Consider the following 20,910-nt stretch of genomic DNA (forward strand, 5'->3'; position numbering starts at 1 on the left):
GGTGGTTGTGTTTGGGGTGGGTTTTGGTTGTTTTTTGTTTTTTGTTTTTTTTTTCTTTGTGTGAGACTGTCTGGGAAGAGAGTGAGTTCTGGAAAGCAAGCAGAATGGGCTTGATGGAGGCAGGGGAAAAGAGGTAAGATACACAGCTAACAGGAATCAGGACAGTCTGGTGTTACTCTACTCTTGTATGTGAAAGGATGACTACCAAGTACATTCACTGAGAACTGTTTTAGCACAGTATCTATCTCAAGGCACTGTTCATGGGAAAGAAAGCTTTTTCTGTAGACCAGCTCTGTCATAAGCATGAATGTCTGATGTGACTTGAGTAAGATTGGCCACCTAGGGAAAATCTGTACTCCAGTGCATTTGATTTTGTAACTAAAATGCAGTGGCAATGTAATTGTTCAAATCACCATGGTTTATCAGATATTAACTCAGTCACCCTGTAGTTCCGGTGACTTGCTTATGTATATCTTAAGTAATTTAGAAGTGTTTTTCAAACTTACTAACTCACCTACCTGGTTAAATGAAACTAAGTCCAAAGACTTAAAGGGGTCATATAGACAGTAACAATTATGTTAGCACACAGATTTGCGGAATATTTTATTCACCAATTTTATTTACTGATTTGACTTCACATTTTCGTAATGTGATATTTATTACATTAAACACATGATATCAAGGTTTCCTAGGTGGCTTATTGTCACTTTTTGGAATTATTTTCTTCAGTATACATTGTGCTTCAAAGTTAGGTAACAAATTATGTGTTTCCAATTGAATCAGCCTCTTTGACTTTTTTCACACTTGTTTTCTTTTTAGTTTTGTCATGTTTGCGATCATTTTTCTATCTGGAGAGACAGATTAGATTGTTCTTAGTAATCTTTTTAGTGCATGATCTACAGTGTGAAATTTCTACATCTGTAAGTTTGTATCTGCTTTCTTTTCCACTTTTATTCTTTCCTAGCTTCAGTCTAGTATATGTAATTGCAACTGATTCCTGTGGCTCTAGAGTTAGTTTTAGTTCCTATATGGTCAAAGGATAAATTATTTTTAAAATTTCATATTATGATTTCCACAGCCTCAGAACTGGACTATAGGTACAGAATATATGGATGTAGAATTCTAGAACATATATAGATAGATACAGAATTCTGTAACATAGAATTTTATACAGATAGTGTAGAATATCAGAATAAAAATTAGATCTTCATATTTTGAAAAAACAACCATCGAGTAAGTCTTTGTTTTTTTCAATTATGTTAATAATTTTTTAATCATTTTAGCTTTCCACTTCACAGTTAAAATAATTTGATAGATTCTAATTAAAGAGTAACAGTCTACTCTGTGTTACGGAATATAGAGAGAACAGATAGTGACCTCCTTTGCTGGTTACGTATATTCCAAATTCACTCCTATGACAGTGATGGTTTACAATCATTTTATTTCTATTATATCATGTGATATAATGAAAATGCAATAATAATGGTTAATGGATTTTTTTTTTTGTATGTTAGAAGTGCAGGTTGCTTATCGCACCACTGTTACAAATCTTCATTTTGTAAGGCTTAAGTGCTTCCACCATAGGGAAAATCGATTATCCATAGTCTGCTATTTTTTTCTAACATCATTTCACGAGTAAGCTAATTTTCAGTGAATACTAGTGCAATATCAACGAAATTTTCTCTTGACTATTTTTCCTAGCCATTTATACTTTTTATTAAACGTATAGGTGTGTTTTGTCAGATTTTCTTGAAGCAGTATGTATCAGTTTACATAGTAAATATTTATCAGTCGCACTGATAAAAATCTTTAATTTTAAATCTACTGATCTTTAATGTTTCGTCTTTGTTCCTTTTTAGGTTTAGGAAAATAAGGATGAATGTTGAATTAATGTCTATTGTACCTTTGTTGAACTGTGATTTCACTGTGACAGCACATCTGACAAAGAACGAGGAACTGAATTTATGAAATGTCAATACAATGTGCTTAGAAAAAGATAATGTATAGAAAGATATTGACACATTCGTATACGTTTCCTAGAGTATGGATTATGTAATGAATGAAATTTTTTTTAAGCACTCAGGAGCTTCTATCATTAGATTTCTTAAAAATATCAACCAGCAGTTTTAGCAAACAAGCAAAAAAAATGACAAGAGCTTGCTAATGCAGTGGGTTTTTTTTTTAGTTTCTGAAAGCTTAGATGTACTGAAATTAAGTGAAGGCCAGGATATCAGCACAATAGAAATTTCTCTCTAACTTCAAAGGGAAAACTCTAATACAGATCCACAATAAGAATAATAAAGATTAAAGCTTGTTATTAATTATTGATACTAATAATGATTAGGCTTTTCTTTTGTAAGAGCTATGAAGCATTGAAACAAGATATCTAGAGATTTGAAATCTTTGTTCATACAAGTGTTCAGAAGAGGTTAGACAAAAAGTCACTGAATACAACAGCTTTCTTTAGTGAGTGTGTTGCATCAGTTAATTTTATGACATACCTGTGAGTTAAAGATTTTAGTGGTATTTTTGGTCACTATTTATGCAAAGCTCCATCCAGTGTGCTTAACTCTGTACATGAATAATCTATCTGAAATTCATGGAGTATATAAGCAGAAATATTTACAATGTTGAGACTCTAATTTGAGCCATCTGATTTCTTGTGCATCATAGTATGCCTAGGAGAAAACAGAGGCCTAGAATCAGATGCCCTGTTTTGCCAGACTAAACTTTGCCAGTAATTGATTTATTAGAAGGAATTTTATGTTCAGGGATTGGAAAGAATTAAACCACAGGGCAAAATATCCCGGCAATTTAGTTAAATTTGATAGCTATGGTCATTTAGTTTAAACAGTACTGTATCTTTCATAGTGATTAGAAATTCTTATTTTGTTTTTACATTGTCATGTTCATATTCACAGTGATGAGATTTGTAGAACTAAGACTAGCTCTGTGTTCTGTCTGTGTCTTGAGGACTTTTCTATCATGCCTAGATGAAAAATTACCTGTGTATTATTTTTATTAAGAATAAAGACGATTTTCATAGTGCTAAATCAATGTTTGTCAAGTAAGAAAAGATTTTATTTCCACAGCAGTGGGAAAGTTTGCATACATAATATGTATCATTTATGTTGGTTAACAACATAACTTATGTACAACTTATGTATGTTGTAACATATATAGATGTTATAGTACATACTGTGTATGCCATGATTCCTATTACTGACTGTACAGTACTTATTTGGGTGAAGTCTGAAAGTTCAGTTCCTAAATTTTTGGGTTCCTCATCAGCTTGCCGTAAATAATTTCCTAGGTTTCTGGCTTTTGTCATCAGTGCTTAAATCTATCTTGACTCAGTAACCTTTTTCTTAGTTGATAACATTTGTGTGCACAGTGCAACAGTTTGTGAGTGCATACCTGTATAACTAGAATGTTCACATATTTGATAAACAATTAATGAAACATCCTACCAACCTTGTTAAATAGCACATAGGTCCCAAAAGTGGTACAAGTCAAAGCTGTAAGCTCTATCCCTGTGAAAAGGATGGAAGTGTTTGTCTGGAAAAGGGGTGTGTAGTTCACTATTTAAGAATAGTACAATTGGAGGTTTTATAACTGGAAAGTGTAATTATTTTTTCTTTTAATCTGTCAAATTCAGAAGTTGCTGACAGGTTTTTTTTTCTGCAAATCTGAGCAATTTCAAGAGGACAGAAAATAATTTCTACTGTCAAACAAGCTGATTTTATTTTGTTCCAAATTCCTGTGGCAGTTTGCTAAATGAAAGGTTTAATACTTCAAAAAGTTATCAGTGTAAAAAAAAAACAGACAACAAAAGCAATTGTTTTACAACTGGAGCAGCAATAGTTTCTATTAAAAACTTTATACAGTAAGTGAAATCTTATTTTTCTTGATAAAACTATTTTTGGTATTCCCTGCATAATTAATTGATATATTTGGGAACTGTGCTAAAAACAGAATGACCATCTACAATTAAGGGTTATTATGAAAAAATGTTTGAAAACAGCACATCTATTGAAAAACATGGAACAAATCTTTTTGTAACGGAACACACACAGTAATATGTTACAGTGTTACAGCATCACACTTTTTTCATCACAGGGTAGGATCTCTTATGCGCGTGTTGCATTAAAATAAATTACCTGGTCAACTATTTCTTTCTGAGTTTACTGGAATCAGGCTATGGAGTACTGGGCCTAATGTACAAGCTTTAAAACAGGCTAGGAGGTCACCCTATTAAAAAGGTCACATTTTTTGCATTCAGAACAACTATGAAGGTGAGTAAGGTAAAGGCAATTCAGAATTACTACAGTTTCTGAAAAAAAACCCCACCCTGCTTTATTCAGCAGAAAAATGTCTTTTGCTAGAAAAGCAGCAGAAAATGGCTGAAGAAATCACTCATATAAATGCATCCCTTATATTACCCATATTCATTCAGTCAACTACATTATGCATTCACATTAGCAGAAGTTGTGAGGTTTAGATCCTGTGCACTGTACTGAAAAATTCACATCTACATATCTGTGTGTTTATTATCTTACTCATCAGTTACTGAACAGTATGGACATTTTGAAATTACCCTGTATCTCATTATTTCATCCACTGTTTTTTTTGCAAAATACATCGAAAATTCAGGTTTGCTTTGAAAGCTCAGATGAGATTACTTGGAATGAAATAACAAAATGCTTATTAAAAAGTACCGATTAGATTTCAGACTTGTTACTGTAATTTATAATTCCTCCTCCCCCTTCTCTTTCTTATTCTTTTTGTCCTCCTCTACAAGCATCTTTCCCTCCCCCCTGAGTAATACTGGTGCTATGTACAGTATTTTGCTTACAGTAGTATAAACATTCTCAGCCTGTGATTTCATTGCTGAAATAACTCGCCTCTTTCATATCAACTCTTACCTAGGAGCCGTACAGCAGACTCATTGATGTAGGTTTTTTTCTGCATGGCAGCCCAGGCCAAGCTGTGGTTTCATTGCATGATGCAACTTCACCTTTTTTTGGTTGTCTATGGGATTAATTATACTCTATTCTTGTATTGCCTGTGCATGCCAACGTGCTTACCATAATGGTGTATACACTGAATGCAGTCTAGAGCATTAAGTGCATGAACGGGAATTAAAAAACCCCTTAAGATTAGAAAGTTTGAGCAAATGTAAATTATGTTTATTAATATAGTTAAGCTTTTATAGAATGAATAGGACATAATAAGTATCAGATCTCTATATTTAAAATTTCCAGCATATTACAGTAGTTTACTGACTAGGTAGACAATTGCAGTGTGTTCAAGATGTGGGAAAGAAAGAGTGTACTAACTATTCTGTTGTGACAACGACTGAATGGTGCCAGTAGGGTTCAAAAAGATAAACTTTTCCCTACTGTCAAGTTTAACAGCAAGTGACAGTGAAAAGAGGTAAGATTATACATAATCATTTATTAAATCAGAAGTTGGGAAGAATTTTCAAGTGCAATATTTTTTTTTATAATATTAAATAACCTGAAAAATAATGTAAAATGTAATGATTTACAAAACACAACTAAAATTAAATTTCATATGAAGAGTTATAACAGTGCTCTGTTTCTTTTACAAATGATATTGTGACTATCCAATGCAACTTGTTATTCATAGGTTCTTAAATGTGCTCGAATAAATCTTTCATCAGCACAATAGATGATATGATTTAATGCTAATCCTATTGTTTCCTGATAAAATGGTGAAACAGCACTTTGGAAAGTGACTTGAAACATGTCTGAACACAGTTTTTAGGGCTGTTGATCAGTGCAGGTGTTGAGAGTATGTGTTCAGAGGTTACATTTTGTGCATTTTGGGGGAGTTAAAATTAATTTACAGATTGCAAATTAATATTCAGCTTGGTGAATAAACTTTATTTATCCCATACATTTGAGGGCCTATAATATAAAATGTTATAATGTTTGAAAAATCATAATTGTGAACACATATATAAACCTGAAATATGCTGTGTGTACTTTTAAACAGGTAACTGAAAACATGAAATATATTCAAAACAATAAAAAAGGATAGTAATTTCCACAATTGTTATCATGCCACCAGCATGCTGATACAGTGCTATCCTGAGAACATTATTTAGGATTTTTATGTACGTTATTCCTATATTCCACATAATAACAGTTCCTGTTTTGGAGTTTTTTCTTATAATGAAGGAAAATTCTTTTAGGACTGTAAAACTGATCAGATATATATCTGTATGGCAACATGAAGTTCTTCCTCCTGAAACCAGTGCAAAATGGATTATTACACCAGTCCTTTGGACTTTCCAGTAGCTCAGTATGTAAGCCTCACTTCACATCCCAGGCACAGTAGCCAGGATAAAAAGGTGTTGGATGATACAGTGCCAGCCATTTTGAGATGGTGTTAGAAAAAAAGGGCAACTATATATTATTTTTTAACGTCGTTATAATCCTCCTCTTACATTGATGCAAAGTAGTTTTATATCAGGCTTGTGATAATTGATTTGAGCAACTCGTACAGGTGTTGGCAATACCTTATTCCATTTGTTACTGGAAATAAAGTGACTGCTAAAAAAGAAAGGCATAATGTTTCTAATCTGCCTAAAAAGGGTTTTGCCTTTTCCATTTAGAAAAGCCATTGTGATTGAGACTGTCACTCAGGCTTCTGGCTAGTGTTCTTTTCTGAAAAGTTGAACTAGGATAGAGTTGAATTATTTTTTTAAATTTGTTTGTTTTTTAAAACTCTTTCTATTCTTTTGTAAAGTAAATATGGCTATTCAGTGAGTCTTTCATAGAATCAATATTTTGCCTTAAGAATATGGTAATTTGCTCTTAAGATGGTCCTGGTAAATAATCAGGTTTCACAGCTGGAACAGCTGTGATGAAAATTTCTAAGTAGGAAAACTTAATAGATTGCTGTTATATGCATGTGGAAAGTAAGCCACAGTGGAGGAGTGTAAGGGTAGAGAAACTGTGTACATGTGTTTTACTTTAAAAAGTTATGTGCTATAAAGACTCTCTAGGAGTTCAGGGAAAGAAGAAGGGAAACTGATAGAAAGGACTGTTAAAAGTATTTATATATACTAGGCATGAATGTTAACTGGATTATGCCTGCAGTTGGTTTAAAGCAGAGGAATTTAAACAGATACACTGTGGTGCTCAAGATTTATTCAGAGATCTCAGATGGTTACTCTTCGTAGTTGGAAGTTTTTTTACTTCAACTCACCTGTCCATTATTCCTAGTAAAGTGGAATAAGTATACAAATACAGACTACCTTGTAATAATTTGTAAGGATACTACATGTGTAATAGTTTGGACTGGGAGTAGCTGTGTTGCATGACCTATGGCACCCTAAATATATTTTAGGGATTGAATGACTAAGGTGCTTAAAAGGACCCTTATACTGATGGGATAGGTAAAGCTAAAAGGTCCTCATGAGAAATGAGAGACTCTGAAATTATGAAAATTTTTTTGGAACTAATATATATTCTAGTTTTATGCAGATTTTTTAAAGGAATGTACATGGTTCATGTTTACAGTTATGCTTTCATTTGAAATATAAAACAATAGTTCCTTCCTGGTGTAGTTGTGTATTATGACTGCTTTGGGATTGCCATTAACACAATATGGATAGCTTTTTATGGATAATAATAGATTTGCATAATAATGCACTAGAAAGACTGACCAAAAAAGCTTATCCAGTAATGTAATGTCAAGTTTCTACAACTTTGTAGTACTTCTGGCTTTCATTGCTCAATTACATTATTCACTGACATTAAATAATATCACTTAGGTTCAAGTTTATTACTACTTGGTAAAAACTTGGTAAAAACTAGCCAGATATTTTCATTAAAGTATCACAGGAGGGAATTCCAGAAAAGACAGCTGAATGAACTGGAAATATTTTAACAGTCTGATTTATCTATTATCTTGTCATTTTCAGTTAGGATGGCTGAATTTAGACAAAATTTCATAGGACAAGGTTAGGTTGTTTTAATTACAGTATCTAAGCAAGCAAGAAACATATGGAAAGAATACTCAAAATCAACTGGAGTAATCTGTTATGCATATCAAGCAGAAAATTAGTGCTGATTAATGATTAATAATCTTATTTTGGAATCATAGGATAGGTAGACATCATTCTCATTTTTGAAGACTGATTTTTCAAAGAGTGAGGAAGATGGGGGAGAATTTTAGAAGTTGGACAACATTATCAACAGAATAGAAGCATAATAAAAGTCACTTAGATGGAGGAGTAGCTGGAGCTGGAAACTGATGATGGTGGGCTGTTGAAAACTTTGAGGAAAGTGGATAGCAAATGTGAAAAGCACCTTTGGGTAATTTTAAAAGACAGCAGCTGCAAAATAGAATCATGTAAGCTAGAGCAAGAAGGAATCTCAGGAAGACACTATTCCTTCTGCTACAATGTAAGAGTGGCTATACATAAGTTTATTCAGACATCTAAAAGATCAATAGTTTGTAAATGCTCTGCTACAGAAAGAGGAAGTTTTAGAAATATCACATATGTAGATCATTTTGTTGACATTTGCAAATGCAAGGGATATGTGGTCCATATATCAAAGGCTGAAAAGTATTTACCACTCTTTTAAATATATGACATTAAGCATTCTCCCTGAAGAACCTATTCCAGTGTTTAACTATACGTTTTAATGGAAAAAGTTTTACCCTTCTGATACACTTCTCACTAACTTGATCTATTTCCATTTGTTCAATGTGAACATGGAAAATGGATTAGTATTCTTTTTGCAGCATCATATGACATGTCACCAATTATTTTCTGTTCTTTGGAGTAAACAGCTACAGCAACTTATTACTCCTTGGTACACTTTTATAAGGAATATTAAAGAACAATTAAATAATAATTAGACAAGAAGTAATAGAAGGGGGTCTTATGAAGAACAAACATGCAAGATTTAGGGGTCTTACGAAGAACAATCATGCAAGATTGTCAACTTCAGTAAATAAGGTGTGCAGTTTAACAAAATCTTTGTATAGTGCAGTCAACATACTAGATATCACCAAAATGGCCTATTAAATGTTGTAAAAAAAAAAAAAAAAGGTAATATAATATAGTGGTAGTTGAAACAGTATACTGGTATTTTTCTCTTTAATATGTTAGTAATCTCACACAAAAACCTTTGATTAAAAATGTTATCCCTGGCATTGTTACTCTGTCATTCTCTTAGAATTGGCTTGTCATCAGGGAGATTGCTTTGTCAAGGTAATGTAATAATATTTGCAGTTGCCAGTGTTCTCAACTTATGGTAAGCAATTAAATCTAATACAAAATAAAATAATAAACTCTTCCTACTTTACCTATGTGGTTTTCAACAAACCTTTTCAAATGCAAACCTTTTAATATCTTAGGTAGGATGAAGATCTTAATGGTGTCTTTTGCAAGAAAGCACATGCTGTTTTCTGTACATTGCTGAAAGTTAGAAGAGTTATGGAGATTAACTCTGGGCCATTTACTTATGCCTGTTTTAGCACTGAGTTTCTGGTTTAGCTGTTCTACAGGAATCTTCCTTCAGCTTTTGTTTGTGAAAGTTGGTAATTAGAGAAGACATATGCTGCAGACACAAGTGAATGTACATACACCCTGATGAAATTAAGAAATATGCTGTTTACAGAGTGAGAAATTTCAATGTGTGTATTTTCTGTATATCCCAGCAATTCAGTATAAAAGTGTAAGTAAAAGTTTCTTGTTATCATACATGTATGCAATTTTGTGTTTGGGCTGAGGAATATGAGAATTCGATTTTGCTTGAGTTCTGTGGTAGATTGGCTTATGTTTTACTGGGGCAGTCTATGAAGAAGCATGATGTACTTAAAATTAATGGAAAACTTGAAAACAAAAGGTGAAAACTGACAATATTATACTGACATTTACCAGGTCGTATTAGTTCATTTAGGTAAGCTACAAATTAGTTAGTTACAAATAGTTCTGTAAAAGTCATTATTTATGCCAGGCAAAATCTTACATCCAAGATGGGCTTCAGAAAAGTATATCTTTGTTCTGCAGTTGTATCAACTTAATTTGGCTCTAATTTTGTACATGGATGTGACAGAAATTGAAATTAAGAGGCCCTCTTTCTTTTCCACTGGAAGTCCTTTTCTATCTCAGTTTCTAAACTGAATTAATTTTACATTAAAACATGTCATGTCTCACAGCATTTAAATATACCTTTAAATTTAAAACAAGTCAAAATTCAAAGGAAAAAAAACACAACAACTTTTATGTCCCATTCTTTATCACATGATCCAGAAGAGTAAAAGATTCATAAGGAAAAACAATGTGTCTCTGTCTCTGATTCTTAGCAAAATCTTTACTTTTTGCTTTTGTACCAATTTTTTAGAGGTTTTGGTTTTGCTTATTTCTTCTGACAGTGGATTTTTTTTGAAGGAGGATGAGGAAACCTGTTAATTTAATCCCAAATTAGTCTAAAAGCTTGTCAAGGTTTCCCAGTGTGCCAGGGAGATAATGTAGAAGTAATTAGTTGAAGAAAGCATCTGCAAAACAGATGAGTCATGATGCATTTTTTAATTAGGTTGGATATAGAAGGGTAGTATTCTAATGTCAGCTTGTAGTAGTCTGTCAGATTTTAAAGATTAACATAAAATGTTGTGATAGAAATTAGGAAAGGAAAATTAGGACAGGTATTTGCATTGTTCCTGTTTTTTCTGAAAAGTGGTTCCCTTGAGGTGCTTGCAATTTATAAAGTGTAGATTAAGCAATAGTTTAAGAAATCTTGGAAGTTAGCTTCATTTCACATTATTTGGCAGTTCAGCCAGAAAGGGATTGTTCCTCCTTCACTCACTAGCTCCAGGTACACAAAACTTCTTAGAAAATAGGGACGTAATGGAGTTTTCTGGATCCCAAGATGTGAGGCTGTGACAGCAGATTATGCTGCATTTCTGCTATGGGAAAATTGGGTCTTCTCCTTGCCTTCACTAAAGCATTGTTCTTTTTACTTAGTCTTGCTGATTTATTTTAGTAAGAGTATTTGTTTCACTAGGTTGACACTTGATAGGCATCCATGTTTATCATTTTGCTATATGTTCGTGCCTGATTCAGTAAAGACAATTTTAACTTTCCCTTCTGAGTTGTACAACTAAACCATAGTTAAAGAAAAAAAAAAGTATTCTACATTGAATGAACTTTTACTAAATGATACATCTCACTTTCCCCTTCTTTTTACTTTAGTACTACCTTACTGAAACACTATTAAAAAGCCTAACCATAACCCCCTTAGTTATTTTTTTTCTGTACTGGTAAAAATCTATACTGAAAAAGTATAAACGGACACTCTTAACAAATTTGTGCCAGACTTATTTTTTACTCCATAAAATTGGACTTGTTCTGTAAACAAAATAGTTTGAAAAAATAAATAGACCACTGCAGATAGTTTTATAAACTACGAAAATTACATGCCCAAATTAATACATTTTAATTGAATTTAAATACAGTTTGAAAGTGAGAAATTAATGGAATATCTTGAAATTCTGAGATACTAAAGAACTTCTAGAGATTGGGTGGTTTCTCTCATTTATTCATTAATGTTGATTATGTTTTGGCAGCCTCTACAGGTATTTCTGTATATAATTAAAATTTGATTTTAAAATTCACTCTCATCAATGAACATTCCTTCTGATAGAAGCTGCACATTTTACTGATTTTTCATATAATGTACTGTTGTGCAATCTAGAAACTATCATGAACAAAGGAAATTAAAAGCTTCCTAATTTTTCATATTATCAGGTTGCTGTATTTCTTTCTAAGGCACATTAAGTTTGTAACAGTTTTTAATTCCAACTTTTTCAATTTTAAATTTTATGTAATTACTATTAAGAATTAAAATATATTTTATCTATTTTTAATAATGGATTTATCTTTTTCTTCACCATTCAGAAGACAACTTTGCTTCCAGAAATAAGAATTGTAAATTAAGACAATTCTCTGAATTTCTAAAAGTTTCAATAACTTCTTAACATTCCAAATATGTAGCATCTGGTATGATATTAACATCAGTACTTTCCTGAACTTAAAAGGAGAAATCTTTTTCTTTTGTAGTGGTTTATGAATGATTTAAAAAAAAAAAGTACTTGGCAAAATGTAACTAGATTAATATGTCTTAAAATTAACCTTTTGCATTTTGGTATATAACTACATAGATAAAAAATGTCATCCATCTTAGTCTTTGCAGGCATTGTCATTTAAAAAAAAAAAAAAAAAGGGCAAAAAAAATTAGGAGCAGACTGACTTGACATATGCCAAAATTACGAGTCCCCTTCCTTACACAGAAAGAGCTGTAAATCACATATTGGGTAGTTATTATTGGGTGTGCACAACCTGTCCCATTATTGTGGGCAAGGTTTTATGTAAAATCATCATCATCTGGATGTTTTATGTAAAATTATCCAGATAGATTACAAAGTTGGCTTAAAGTCTGAATGAATGTAGAATTTCTTCCCCTTACTTCTGTGTGGTCATAATGGTAGTGATGGCACTGTGACGTAGATTGATATGTCATACCAAGGCTTTGATCTAAAGTTAGAAATGGTTTTTACAGCTCTTATCAAATGTGAAATGATAGAGGAAAAAACACTCAAGATATTTTCAACTCTGTTGCAATTGCAGAATCCTGGAAATATTCTATGAAGGCTTCTTCTGTGGGAAGTTTCATATTAATATACTCACTGAAACAAATAATTTCAGAAAACATTAAAATGCATACTATTTTATACCCTCTCCCACTCATTCTATGACAATTAAAAAAATAATCCCAGTAGAACCATTTCAGATACTTAGGAGCGTTTCAAATAAAAGAAATAAGTGAGAAATATAAATACATGAAATAAACTTGTGACAAAAAAAAAGTAGTTATTTAAACAGAAGTAAATTGTTTTGAATTGGAGTGGCAAGGGGTTAATTCATTTGTTCAGTTGTGATAAAAGTGTCATGTAGGGTGTTGGCTTCAGTGTTGATTGTGAAAAATGTTTAGGGAGTCTGGGAACACTTTGTCAAAATTTTGCCCCATCTGTGTCAAGTTAAACTCGAATAATTTTGTTACTTCTCTTGCTCACTGAAGTAGTTTATGCCTGTGATACCTGTATAACTGGGCTTTATGCTACAAAAATGCTGTAATAATAAGACAAATACAGATAATGTGAAACTGAAAGGAATAGCAGTGTTTAAAGAGCAGGAGAGGAAGGAAGAGAATTAACAGTCTAGAGTCATTCTATGTCAATTATGAGTCTAGAGTCATTCTATGCCTGAAAAATCAAATAAGCTTCTGTCTTTACTGCAAATTAGGCAAACTAAGTCCACTGTTATTTCTCTAGATGTGATTTATATTAAATTGTAGCACAGACCACACAGCTGCAGTAAATGATAACTTGATATAAAGGTTGACCTGAAGAAAACTCAGTCTTTCAAATTGTTCTTCTGTAGCCCAGGCATTGCTTGTAGCATTTAGTTTATTACATAAAGAGATGGCAGGAGAAAAGGGAATTATAGTCCTTGATAGATTATCAGTAGGATATCCCTATGTTAAGTAAAATTTGTGATATGCATTTTTCTTTTCAAAACACGAGAAGTCATGGCTACAACAGATTTTTTTTTCAATTTTTGAGTAGCAAATTAAAGACGCTCTTTCAAAGTGCACATAAATATTTAGTTACATCCCTACTGTAATTCTTATCCAGTTATCTTTCCTACCATTGTTAGTATAATGTGATTCCAATGATTTTAGTGTAGTTTCTCCTGTTTTTTAATGGATGCATTAAACCACACTTACAATGAAGTACACTTACATGAAAGAGTTATAAAAGCATTTCTAACAGTCTATTGCCTCCTTCAAAGGTGAAACTTTTGCTGACCTAAAGGGGTGAAATCCCATAGGACAAGGAATCTGATTTTAATTTAGAACAGGGAATATGTTACTGGTTCTGGAGACCCCAGCACACTACTGTCTAGAACTCTTAAGACCTATAGCACTTCTATTTTAGGGAAACCATATAAAGAAGAGTTTCAAATTGGCTTGCTTTCTGCATCAGACTGGTGCAATGATAAACATTGGTAGCCATATTTTTCTCTCAGCTCAGATGTGAGGTACTGAAGAAAACAAAAAATTCAAACTGAACAATATCACCAAATTCTAATTTGGAAAATTTAAAATTTTGTATAATCAATTCTGTGAGAATAAATAATAATTTATTTAGTCTTAGGGGCATGCCTTTCTGACAAAATCATAATTCAGAATAAAAAGAAAAGGACATTGTGTTTGTCTTTGAAATTAATACCGTAGAAATTGAAAGAGAGAAATTATATCTGTAATGAAGGATGCCTTAGGGATATGACTAGCAGAAGGAGTCATTCTGTTATTAGGTCAACAAAAGTCCCAAACCAGGATTGTTGTCCACTGTGCTAAGTGTTTTTCAAACAAGATGAAGATGTATTATGCATTAGCTAATTTGTAAGATCTTGTATGTTTTTGCAAAGAACAATAGAACGAAAGAACAGCCCTTAGCTGCAACCTCAGCTGACCTTATCTAACAATTATGGCAAGTAACAAATAACTGTTAAAAGGAAGATAATGAAGCTTGTTTCTGGTTATCCTAGTTATGAATCCGTGCAATTCCATTAGCTTTAGTGAATTTCTGCAGCTTTTACAGGAACCTAACCTGGAATTAAGATTCCAAGCCTCTGTGTTGGTGCAGGGTTGTTCATGCTGCTTTTGCTGTGATTTCTGTTGATAGGGTGCATGGTGACTCAATGTGTAGCCTATCTTACTTTGACAAAATCCTTTGCTCTTGATAACGATCCTCTTGGGTTCTCAGATTACATTCAATGTTTTTGTAGCTAAAGATGTATTGTAAAGTATGAGGGGCTGTCTTCTGTCCTCTGTGTTAACATTTGGCTTCTCTTCCCTTCTGTCTGCTTTTCTAAATCAATTTTATTTGAACTGTAGCAGAAATGTTTCATAAATTCAATGTCTTTGCAAACAGCTTTTCAAAAAGCACTTTAGTATAATTTCCTGTAATGCTGAAGCTTCCTAAAATATAAAGCTATTGTACATCAAGGAGAATTGTGCTGTATACATTCATGCATCTAAAGACGGGAGAGGGCATGCTGTACTTAACTTGTTTGACCTGTAATGTATACAAGGAATGGAAAATTTGGCTGCATGTGTAATGACCTGGTAGCCCAGGTAATTTCCTTTATGCCTTAAATTAGGTAACTGACATTCATAATGCATAGAATCTTGCTTGTTGAGCAGTCTAGCATTATATTTGCAGAGCTACTGCTATGCTAACTGGTATTATGTTCACATTCAGTGATTTATTTCACCTGGGAAGCCAAAGAATTTCTTCTTCCTAAAAGGGTGTTTTCTAGGGCTCCAAATGAACAAATGATCTACATTCTAGTTTTCCACTTTATTACAGCTGTGATGAATACATGATCATTTGCAATATATGTGTGTGTATATATATGTATATATGGTGGGACATTGTGTATATATAGTATATACATTTGCATATATTGGGACATTACTTTCACTTTGGTCTGTGACTTCAACATTGTTCTGTGGCTTCACCAACCTATTTTAGAAATCTCACAAATAAATCACTAATCATACTTGTGGAAGTTACCTCCTTCCTTAGATAAAAGTATATCTATAAAGTACCAGTTTGTATAGAGTATGCTTTGGACCTTTCCCACTGTTAAATAAAGCATAATATAATAAGCTAGAATTTGCAATGGCTGCCTGACACACAGAAAGGTATTTTAATTAACCTGCATGCAGAAATTAACCCTTAGAGTACTGCTTCAAATTCCTCAATTTATTTAATTTTCCCAGTGGGCTATGCTGCTTTTCTACTCAGTTCATAGTACTGTACATAAAGTACATTAAATAGCCATACATTAAAAAAAGGAAAAAACAAACCCAACTTCTTTTAAACAAGGGATTCAACAAGACTAAGCACTCCAGGTTGCTAATGGGTAATGTATTCCTAAGCAACTACCTTCTTTTTAAGGTTTTATATTATGACATGAATTAAAAACATGTAATATTTCACTGTAGCTGTGTGCTTCTCAGGTTTGTTCCTAAAGTATCATAGGTATGTCTCCTATAGAAAGAAGTCAGTTCTTTAAGGGTTAATGTGGGGTTAAGGAATCCTGAGGTATTCTCCTGCTTGTCCTTTCTGAAAGGTATCTGCATGTTAATTCTCAATTATTACCTGAACAGGTGAATATAAAGACTGTATGAATGACTAACTGAATGAATGAAATAATTCACTTGAAATGCTTTGCTTGTATCTTGTAAACGACTGGAAAACAGAAAGTGTATTTCTGAATCAAGGTCTTTAATGAAATGCATAAAAATCTCACCAGAATAGAAACTCATATACTAACAATTTACTCTGATTTCTTTTTCTTTCAAATAGCCCAATAGAATCCTGCCAGAATTTCTACAAAGATTTCACATTACAGATCGACATGGCTTTCAACGTGTTCTTCCTACTCTACTTCGGCTTGCGTGTAAGTAGTGTGTCTTTGATAGTGTGAGTCAGGGAGTGAATACAGCTGTTAGATAGGGAGATTCTTTGAATACAGCCTGACTTTACAATGGCTGGACAAAATTAAGCTAATTTCTAAAATGAGCAAAGCATTTGATTTGAAATGGTTTTTAGCACAGATAATGCAACTCATCGTATAAATGATCTGTCTCTTAGTTAGACCTTTCATTTTAATCCCAGTGTGGTTATCACACAATGCATAATACAGACTTCTTTCTGGTGAGACATGCTGTTTTGTCTGAATTGACCTAAAACTTCAGTTCCTTCTCCACTAACTTTGGAGTTTAATATTTTAGAATGGAAAAAATTGCCCATACTTGCAGAGCATAAGCCTATTCTTACATACCCCCCCCTCTTTTTTTTTTTTTTTTCTTTTTTTCCAGTTCATAGCCGCCAATGACAAGCTATGGTTTTGGCTAGAAGTTAACTCAGTAGTAGATTTCTTCACAGTCCCTCCAGTGTTTGTGTCAGTATATTTGAACAGAAGTTGGCTTGGTAAGTAAATTTCCTTTTAATAGCTGTTATAAAAATATTTAAATTTTGCACATTTTCATGGAGAATTTCTTTATTTTACGGCATCGTGTAAGTAGAAGAATGTTACAGTTTCACCAGTTAGGTGTGTTATGTCAGAAAAAACCCTTACTAAGTCCATTTTATTCTTGATTCATTAATACAATCTCCTACTCTTAAGTGGTGGTGAACTCCAGCTTGGAAGTACTGTGTAACATGAAGGTTTTTTTGTAAAGCAGTGAATTTGATGTAATTGACTCAAGTTACAAACTGAACAGGTAATCCAGACCATTGAGTCACTGAACTGGATTGCCATGAATCATTGTCAAGAATGAAATCAAGAAATTTTCTTCACATTTTGAGCCATTATGGTTAAATTTTAGATCCACTGAAACAATAAATCTTGAAGATAGGACTGCTAGGAATGCATTAGAAAAGAATATGCCACACATAAAAGGGAATACAAAATGAAGCAGAGCAGACAAAATAAATCAACTGAAGAACACCCATAATGTGGGATATGAAGTTTCTTATACAAATTTTATATTTACTCTAGTCAAGTAAAATGAACTTCAGAATTTGGGAGTTTTTATTCAGGGAAGACTTCCTAAAAGTGGCATGTTTTGTGAATGCAATGTCTTTAGACAATGTATGAAACTTCACCATTTGACAATCCATTTCTCCAGAAATACAGACACTCATTGTGCCTGAAAACTGAAGGGATGCTCATTTTAAATGTTTCACATGGAAAGGAAAATACACCACTGGATCTCATCTAGTGTTATAATATTTTCAACTTCATACAGAAGTGAAAAGATGCAAAAATTATTGATGAATTACTTTTGTATGGAAAGAGATTAATAAATGTATAACTGTGTTAGAGTTCATACTATACATGTTAGTGTTTATTAGTATGCCAAAGAAGAAAGCACTAAAACACCCAGAAAAGATCACTACAGATACTCATATGATTACTGCCTTCATCACACACTTCTATCATGTATGTAAAATTAAGTAATGCTTTTTGGAGGAGAAAATGTCACAGAGTTCCATATTATGATAAGAAAGCAAATAAAAAAAGAAGGTTTGTAAGCATAAAAGAAAATTGCTGAGTTCACTAGCTGTAACTCAGTCCCAGATTCTTTGCATTATGTGAATTAAAGAGATGTATTTTCACGCTGAATGTGACATATCAGTTTCCCAGAACTTTGAGATTGAAATAATTGGAGATTAAGCCTGTCTAAGAGCAAAACTTAGAATCACAGGTTCCATAGAAAAGGAATATGAAATAAGAAAATAGCAAAACCACAAAATATGGGAAATGAGACAAAGAGATAATTATTTGAGATTAATATTCTTTGTGAAAGTGACTGCAGAATTGACTGACTCATGGTGACACAGCAATCTAACTAGCAGTGCCAACAGGGGTAATGAGAGAGTTTGCCCATTTAGCAGTTTCTACTGGATATTTTTTACAAGATTTATGCTGTTTTGCAGCCAAAGTGTTGTACTTATATTTATCGATAGGGTTGAAAGGATTTCCATCAGTCTTAATTACACCAATGTCACTTTCTCTTGATTTCTTGTTTATAGTCCTACTTTACCTGTTCTCATGGAATCCTCCTGAGACACTTATGACCTGCTGAGATACAGAAATTATTTTTTTTTTTTAATGTAGTCATTGTAGGAGTGACATATTTACAGAGTTTGAGCTTTGCACCTGCTTCCACTGTGTTTATTCCAAAGGGGTTTTCACTTCAGGGAAAATCATCTTTAGTGAAATAATTCACTAATTCAAAAATGTGAATTATTGGGGTCCTTGACATAGCTGTAATTTAGATCAGCAAGTTATTAATTTGAGATGCTGTGATGAAAGATTTTTTTAAGCACAGACACTCATGTGTTTTAATGAGGATTGTCTGTTCCTTTACACCTTTTAAAGAGATGGCAAAATTTACTCTGCCTGGTGAGGTCAAATACTTCAGACATACTTGTAAGTAATGCAGTAGCAGGACTGACTGTGTAAATGGAGGGAAAGGGAGGGTGTTGGGACCATATTATTTACAGTTTCAAGTTGGATGCCTACTTCACCTTTTATATAAATTTTCTAATTGAGATATCCTTGTGTGGAGGGTGAACATGGAACATGAAAGTTCCGTTTTCTTCATGAAGTGTCCCTGTGAAAATAGGATACACAGGGAGGTTAGCCTTTTAGTGAGGCAAGTAAACAGGGACTGCTTATTGTTAAGCAATGTGAAAATCATTTAACAGGTTCAGATTTCAGTGTATCTCAAAAATTCATTGCATGTTTTAAGAATTTTTTATTAATTAAGCAGTATTCTTTTGTATGCCTTAAATGTCAAGATCATTTAGGAGCCCAAATATATTACCTAGTCTGGAATGTATTGTGCATCAGGGTCTTTCTAGTTTATTTAATTATTGATTCATGTCAGTCATCTGTGATGAGTTCATCTAAGTACTAGACAGAATTCAAGTCGTCAGAATGTGGATCCCTGAATTCCCAATTTCACAAGAGTTTGTTTATTATCAGGTTTAGTTAGCTGACAATGAAGTAAGTACAAACACACAGATTAAACAGTATTTTAAAAAACTAAACCATCCTAAATAAAAAATAAGCTTTGCCTTCGGAACACTAAATGCTCATAGGAAGATGTGAAGTATAGCAGAGTACCTGTGGTCTTAATGTATCTTCTTTTAATGTACTGTAGTGGAAAGCCAGTGGGTTTTCTCCTTTTATTATGCTAGTTCAGAAATGCTACCATTCTGCTGTCATGTAACTCTTAGTATGTGAAGCCTTCCACTTTTCCTGCTAACTCTTCTGTGTTCAGTTCATAAAATGTATTTTTGTATCTCAAAATGCTGTATATGAATGAAATTTTCATATTTCATCAATATGAAATATGACTTCCTAATTTTATGAGCAGACTGTATTGGAATAAATTGCCTTGACAGGAGGGTATTGTGAGAAGAAGATTAAGCATGTGAAATACGATTTTGGTTTCACATTTACGAGGACATGTGAATGAGGAACAATCAGCCTTAGAACTACAGTGATTTAAATAAAACCTAATATATGGATTTGATAGTGTCTTATCTTATTGAATCACAGAAATTAAAGATAGAAGAGGTCTATTAAACAATCCATTTCCTTTTTCTGACCATGGGCTTAATCTATTCTACTGTACAAAATTTCAGGCAAGAGAAATGTTTGTTTCCTAATAGATTCTATTATCAGGAATATTCTTCCATCATCCCTTCCTCCCTGACATCCCTTCTAGTCTAGACTCCTGTGAAGCCATGCTATTTTTTCAGAAAATAATTCAAGATTTACAGTGGGGAAAAGAAGGTAACACATGTAAACGTAGACACATGCGTAGCGTAGAGAACAAATCTCTTTGTATGGTGATGAGAACAGTTATAGAAAAGAGGGTATCCTTTTTTCCAGTCCTTGCTCAAATTCTGTCCAGGTAGTTACAGACAATCTCAATTAATTTTGGATGAGCCTTGTGGTCTCAGTATCTCAATTCTTGGTTTGAGAAGACCGTATCCAGCATCTCTGGTAGACATTCAGCTATTTTTGTGAGTCAGAGAATGAAATTGATTGCCCTCTGTGGAAAGAGATGGATGGCTCTGGAGAAAAAGCAGTGTGTCTTACTAAGATAGCTAAGCTGATGGTGTGAATGCCTTTTGGTCATCCAGCAAGTGTGCTTCAAGATGAAGCTTTAGTTTAAAAATCTGTGACATGAAAACATTTGCTTCAAT

The 20,910-nt window shown here is 33.1% G+C and overlaps 1 protein-coding gene across 30 annotated transcripts in view; it reads left to right on the forward strand.

Moving 5' to 3' along the window:
- The window catches only part of KCNMA1 (potassium calcium-activated channel subfamily M alpha 1), a 529,533-nt gene that overhangs the window by 315,280 nt on the left and 193,343 nt on the right, over positions 1–20,910 (forward strand). For all 30 annotated transcript variants that reach the window (XM_026850996.1, XM_026850999.1, XM_026851000.1 and 27 more), the window contains exons 4-5: positions 16,486–16,579; positions 17,001–17,112. In XM_026850996.1, the coding sequence (XP_026706797.1) occupies positions 16,486–16,579; positions 17,001–17,112 (206 nt within the window). The remainder of the gene's footprint in view (positions 1–16,485; positions 16,580–17,000; positions 17,113–20,910) is intronic.

The sequence above is a fragment of the Athene cunicularia genome, assembly GCF_003259725.1.
Source record: "Athene cunicularia isolate RWA chromosome 6 unlocalized genomic scaffold, athCun1 chr6_part1, whole genome shotgun sequence".
Classification (NCBI taxonomy): Eukaryota; Metazoa; Chordata; class Aves; order Strigiformes; family Strigidae; genus Athene; species Athene cunicularia.